Source organism: Lactuca serriola, chromosome 8 (assembly GCF_051521515.1).
Source record: "Lactuca serriola cultivar US96UC23 chromosome 8, Lser_US96UC23_V15, whole genome shotgun sequence".
Taxonomy (NCBI): domain Eukaryota; kingdom Viridiplantae; phylum Streptophyta; class Magnoliopsida; order Asterales; family Asteraceae; genus Lactuca; species Lactuca serriola.
The window spans coordinates 44,857,637-44,864,590 of NC_136415.1; the positions used below are offsets into that span (position 1 = coordinate 44,857,637).

At 32.6% G+C, this 6,954-nt stretch overlaps 1 protein-coding gene across 4 annotated transcripts; it reads right to left on the minus strand.

The window, feature by feature from the left end:
- Positions 1-1,601: 1,601 nt before the first annotated feature.
- LOC145065798 (protein FAR-RED ELONGATED HYPOCOTYL 3-like) lies at positions 1,602-6,471 on the minus strand. 4 transcript variants are annotated; one of them, XM_079012882.1, is made up of 8 exons: positions 6,246-6,471; positions 2,903-5,115; positions 2,762-2,818; positions 2,612-2,680; positions 2,445-2,507; positions 2,287-2,355; positions 2,113-2,175; positions 1,602-2,036 (listed from the first exon to the last, which is right to left on the minus strand). In XM_079012882.1, the coding sequence occupies exons 2-8, from the start codon at positions 5,069-5,071 to the stop codon at positions 1,980-1,982; spliced, it is 2,547 nt and encodes an 848-aa protein (XP_078869008.1). In that variant the 5' UTR covers positions 5,072-5,115; positions 6,246-6,471; the 3' UTR covers positions 1,602-1,979. The 4 variants fall into 4 exon arrangements, with proteins under 4 accessions (XP_078869008.1, XP_078869006.1, XP_078869009.1 ...); XM_079012880.1 differs by having other exon boundaries at positions 2,445-2,513; positions 6,246-6,470; XM_079012883.1 differs by having other exon boundaries at positions 2,113-2,160; positions 2,445-2,513; positions 6,246-6,469.
- Between the last annotated feature and the right edge of the window lie 483 nt (positions 6,472-6,954).

The following is a 6,954-nucleotide window of genomic DNA, read 5'->3' on the forward strand; positions in this document are numbered from 1 at the left end:
TCATATTATCTTGTCTTCAAGATTTTTTATTTGTTCTTGTTCCAATTTATACTATTATCTATTATATGTATTGCTTTAATATTAGATATGCAATTGATTATTGATATGTTAGAATCTATTTTTAAATCTAAAAGAAATTTTTTAGATTGTTTTAGTGTTTTACGAAAAAAAATTTAATTCTTGTTTATTATTATTTAGACTTGAAAAACTCATGATTATAATTCTATAAGAAAAATAATTTAGTTACGTTTTAAATCAGAATTACGATTAAAAATTATAGTTAAAAATGATGGTGATAGTGTAGTTTATTATGACTATTATTTTTTATGATGATTATGATATGAAATTTATGACGATACATGATTAACGTATATTCATGAAACAATGAATGATATCTTGTGATAATTATGCATGACAAATAACAATAAGAATTCATAATAAGAACGATACCTTGCTTTGATATCAAATTGAACGGATGTTGCGTGCGGATGATCTTTTGATGATATTCTTAATTGATGATGGATTGTTTAAATTATATTGGATGATTATATAGATGTATTTGGATAGAGGGTTTTGCTATTCAGAAATAGATAAACTATTTCAACAAAGGAAGAACATTGAGAATTAACTTAAGTCTTAAACACTAAAAAAAAAACTTTGTTTATTTCATATGGGCAAATGCTCTATTTATAGACTCTAATGAGTCGGTTACATAATTGAGAATTGCAATGGTATGATTGCAACACACAAACCTATTTTACAATTTAGACTCCTAGGCTATCAAGGGTCTTACACTTTATGTTACATCCTACTGACACTTATTTTATGTCACATTTTACACATTACATCCTACCGACACTTTACAATAATTAAGCTACCGACAATAATAATAACAAATGACAAATATAATAAATTACAAATCTGATTGACGCAAGCAATGACACATAAAGATATTATTGAAAACACGCGTCCTTTCGTTGTGGAAAGATTTGTAATTTATTATATTTGTCATTTGTCGTTATTATTGTCGATAGATTAATTATTGTAAAGTGTCCTATCGATGTAATGTGTAAAATGTGACATACAGTAAGTGTCAGTAGAATGTAACATAAAGTGTAAGACCCTTAGACCTATGACCTTCTAATTACCCTATTTTACAATTTAGACCCCTATAAATAGGGCAGTTTTCAATTAGAACCTATATAATTGAGAATTGCCCTATTTATACTCTAATGAGCCTTATTTATAGGCTCTAATGAGATAAACAAAAGTCTATAAATAGGCATTAGAGCCTATAAACCCTTTTTCCATAAAAATATTCTTACATAAATCAAAGACCGACTATTGTGTAATTAAGATTCTATATCGAGTTCACATTAAAACCAAGTATCCAATTTGAGGAGTTGACTCTCAATTGGAAGGTCATAGTTTCAAGTCTCACTTAAGACATATGTGTAAGTAGGACTAAGATTAGTTTGTGGTTTAAAAAAAGTAAATTCTTTGTATTAAACCTTGTCAGGTCGCTGGTACTCAACTACCCGATACCCGTAACAATAATAATAACTCATTTAGCAAACCGAAAATGACACAAGCACATCAAGTTTGAATAAGCATATGCCCATATAGAGTTGAATTATTTCAATACACAACCTTTTTTACAACAAGATAAATCATTAAATTACATATTTTGCTCATATTCTAATTTTGATTTTCATATTCATAAGGACGATTGGCGTGGAAAATACCCCTTAATACAACAAATTTTGTGGGACAAGTCAAAGACAACAGCTCCGAACTTTTCTCCCATAACACATACATACATACATACAGGATGATGAAGATACACCTTTGAAGCTCTCTTCATGGTGATTCATGGGCAAAACAGTAAATTCCCATCTGAGTCCCCTACACCCTCTTCCATCTCAAAACTATTCTCTCCTTGGCAAATAAAAAGATCCGCTCACCATAACATAATAAGCTCATGCATGTCTTGACCCATCATCATGCAATTGGGTAGTTCGCACACTAGGCTCCTCCTGTCATAACAAAACCAAAAAGGTGGGACAATGCAAAAGACGAAAATAGCCCTAGAAAAAAACACGAGAAACCAACCCGAATGCCATATGTGAAGCCTGGTGCACGTAAGAAGTCCATTTGACCCTGCAGACAACAACCCTAGACTGTTGTTATATATATCACAAATAACAAAACTTAACATTTTACTTACTGAACTTTTTATTTTAAAATTAAATCACAAGTAACATCAACATAATAATCACAACATACCAGGCTATGAAGGGTAGGCTGAGCACCATAATAACACTCATGATTTGGTGCTATCGAATTCAATTGTCCCTATACAAAATACAACACAAATAACAAAACTGCTAAAATTTTTTAAAAATCTAAATCATAATTATGACTTATGAGATAAGATGATGTACCAGTCCTTGAATAGCTTGTTGGTTTCCATAATAATTATCTCTTGAAGGTGCCATCAAGTTAAGCTGAACCTTAATTAACCACAAAAATAAAAATAAAAATACTGAATCAACTACAAAACTAAAAGATTTGATAAATATTGTTTACTACTTATATAATCAAACCCTACCATTCCTTGCATACTTTGCTGTGGACCAAAATACCCATCTAGACCTATTGATCGTGAGCTCAATTTGTCCTGTAAAAATCACAAATCACCATTATTCATTCATCCATAAACAAATATAATTAAGTTTAAAAAAAATAAAAAAATGCAAACCAGTTGCTGCAAGCTGTCTTGGCCTCCAACAGTCATAATATCCTGCTCTGAGTTTGCCTAGAACAAAAAGGATCCATAAAATTAGCATAAGATCTATATAACTATATAAATTGAATATCTATATAAGTATAGAAATAGAACCTTCCTTTTCTTCATAGGATTCTTCTTTTTATTTGCACGTGTGTTTCTTTGATTATCATCTTCAATCCTCAAAACACCTTGACCACTTGATGTCCCCACTTCAATAAGATTCTTATTTGAATTGTTTAAACAAACACAATTTGTATAAACCTCTTCAAGTGCACCAATTGCCAAATTATAACTCTCCTGAGATAAAGACCCCTCTTCCCCCAATTTAATTGCCCTCTGACATAAATCATTATACCTCTGAACCCTATACTGCAACTGCTCACCCCCTTCAGACATCAAAGTCAAACCCCTGTTCTTCACATCTTTTGTCCACCTTTTCAGAATATACTGAGCTGGAATACTAGAAAGACCACAAATTTGGAGAACAATCATCGCGTGTCTACATAAAAACCCCTTGAATTCAAACAACCGACAGATACATGTCACTTCAGATGTTGGCTCGTTATAAGAAACATTGAAATCCATGTTCTTTTCAAAATCAGAAACCCTAAAAGTCGCCACCATTTCCTCTTGTGCTTCTTTTTTAGGCATACAAGCAACAGCACCCAAGACTTCTACTTGAAATTTCTTGAAAACCGTGTGTGTGTATATACTTGACACGTGTTTTTCAAACGGTGATGGAGACCTTAATGTTGGAGGTTTATTCCATGTGTCAGAATCCCCTTTTGCTTCTTCTTCATATCTATCTTGGATTATAGTTTCATACTGTCTTATAAACTCTTGCACACTCGTTTTTCTATGGACATATTTGTCAAAAAAACAGTTTACACTTTCGGATCTTTGAGGAGTTGACATTCCAGCTAGACAAACATCTTTCATATAGATCGGGACCCACTGCTTACGGGTTTCATATAAAGACTGCATCCAATCATAATCTTTAAGTCCAAATCTTTCTATTATCTTAAACCATCTCTTCTCAAATTGATCATCTGTCCATGACCTATGGATACACTTTTCAAATTTCACCATGAAATTATCATGCTCTTTAATCACATGATTAAGAGCTTCAGATATTTTCCCCATTATGTTCCACAAACAAAAACAATGCTTTGAAGATGGAAAGATTTGAGCAACTGAAGATTCCAAGTTATGATCTTTATCAGTGATCACAACTTTAGGGACTCTTCCACCCATTGCAGCCAACCATGTTTGCATAACCCATGAATAAGTCGCACTACTTTCATCAGATAGTAGAGCACATCCAAGTAACATGAACTGATAATGTTGATTCACCCCAATGAAAAGAGCAAGAGGCATTTTGTATTTGTTTTTAACATATGATGTATCAAATGATACAACATCACAAAAGTTGACATAATCGTGTCTGGTTTTTGCATCTGCCCATAACATGTTTTTCACACGTTGATCTTCACCTACATCTATTGCATAAAAGAAATTCGAATTTATACTCTGCATATGGACAAAAAATTTGCAGAGTATATTCGCCTCTCCTGCTTCTAAAGCTGTGTTACGGGTTTTATCAAAAGGGTTACTAGAATCATTCTTTAAACCAACAACATTTTTGTACTCTGCAAATTGTCTAGCCATGGCAGCATACATTTTTCTTGTTTGTTCACTGACAGCTTGAGCAGGTAAAAGTTCATGGTTGTGTTCTTTTTCGAATCTATGGATGATCCATTTTCCATCGGGTCTTCTTTTCACATGCATGCTTGCTTTGCAATCTGTTTTGGAACATGATCTTCTTCCAGAAGCATTTTCAGGATCTTGATTGGTTCTATTTCTGCCATGTGGTCGATTGAATGATTTGTCATGTTCACGTTTTGTTCCATATCTTGAACATGCAAATTTTGCATCAATGAACTCTCTGGATGTTTTTGATCTTCGGCTGTTTTGTATTGCAGTGCTGAAACCCATGGATCTTGCGTATTCTTGATAGAAAGAATATGCTTCACCATGTGATTCGAATTCCATGCCTGCAATTGGTTCAAGATTTATGTCATCTTCTTTATATTCTGCCATATCAAGTGATGGAGAATTCAGTCCTATGTCATTGTCAGGAGGTGATTTGTCTCGAATGGATAAAAACTCTTCATTATGTATTTTATGTTCAGCATCTATCATGTTGCTCATCTCTTTCGCCTCCTCTTCTTTCTCTTCATTTTCATGGTCTCCAGAAGGGAGCCTAAGATCAATATCCATGGTAAGGATTTAGGGTTTTTTCACTCAATTCTTTCAGTGGCTACCTACAAGGGAAGATGAATATTAGCATATAAAAGCAACAGGAAGATCCTTGTGAAGACTATGTGAGTAAATAAATACACTCTTGAAAGCAAAGAAAAAAAGACAGAATACACATACAAAAGGCAAGCTGCATAGATGTTCTTCTCATCATTCAACCTTAAAAAAAGATGCTTTCAAGCAGTAGAAGTGCAGACAATGATATTGCATATTTTTACTACCATCATAATTCATAATCTCCTTCTAACAACATCCTTAGTGAATCATTGCATTAGATATGACATTGAGAAAATTTTATTAAAATAATGATATTATGCAGGCAAGATGACTTTTAGGAGTTCTTAAAGTACTTGATCTGGAAGTAAAAATGGATGCTTGTTCCAATAAGATAGTATACAATGCGGAGAATTAATGAATAAAAAAAATTCAAGAAGACAAACGAAAATTAGAATCAAAAGCTAGACAATTAATACTTTCCAGATAGTTGAACCAATGTGGACATATAGAAATAGAACGTATGAATATCGTTACATGGATACCAACTACTTGTTATGTCGTGAAAAAGTGGAGTAACTATTGAACATCTAATGTGGCTACAAAATTTTCCATCAATAGTCATATAACAATAGTTATCTTGAAGTAAAGCTTCATTCTGTTGACTATCTAAAGTGGACTTTTGCCATGGTATACCACAACTGAGAAATATCAGAATTTAGAGCAAACTAGTCAGAGTATCAAGAGCTGAAACAAAGATGGTCCATCTGTCTTAGGTACAGGCGTCATTACAATCTTTTGAGCAAATTGACAATTTTTACTGGCAACGTTATTCCAGAAGAAGAATCCATGGCAATACAATTAAACTCTACCAAAGTACAGATTAACCATGCCGAAAAATCAAAGAAGATGAATTATAAGAATTGTCAATTTTCGACCTGCGGCACCAATTTCAGCCCAAAATTGGGGGATCCTCTCGTTCTATGTACACTCGAGATGAACCCAGTTCAGATTGGAAAGATTATCATGCGTGGAAGTAGAAGCAAAAGGAGAAACAACAAAATACATGGGTTTGTGTCGTGAGTAGTGATCAAAGTTTAAAGGATGAAAGAAGAAGATCGCAGAGGAGAAGCGGGTGTACCTCGTGTATGTAAAATGAGGATCAATGGTGGTGCTAAATTCGATCTGCTGGAAGCTGGAAAATCCACGCGACGGGGTTGAGCGAGTGGATGGACGAACTTTTTTTCCCCCAAATTGGATTGCCTGATTAGGGTTTGTTTGGAGCTTCACTCGCCTACCTATTTTCCCTTCTCTCTCTCTTCCTTTGTCTATGGCGCGTGACCCACCTGCGGTATGAGAAGATCAAAATGTAGAAAACCCAAACCTTGTTTTCTGGGTCTTAAGAAAGCTACAAACTAATACAAAGTTACAAATATATAATGTACTAAATAAAAAAATTTATAATATAACAAGAATAAGTAAAAATCAAAAGTTACTTGTTTTGTAGAAAAAATTTATTTAATTGTTTTTAATACTTATTTTACAAAAAACTGTCCTAACTTTGTTAAATTTTGTACAAGAAAATATGTAAAAAAAAAAAAAAGTTATGAAAAATTTAGGGCATTTTAAAATTAAACAAAACTTTATTCGAAAAATTAAGAAAGTTTGTAGAAAAAAATAGAAAAAATATTAAATAAAAATTAAAGCTAATAATTTCTTTTATAAATTTACCCTAAAAATGCAATGTAAAGGGAATTGAGACCAAATGCATATAACAAAAAATAAAACTTTATATAATTTGTTAAAAAATGAGTCAAACATGTTATGAAATTAATTGTAAAAAAAAAAAC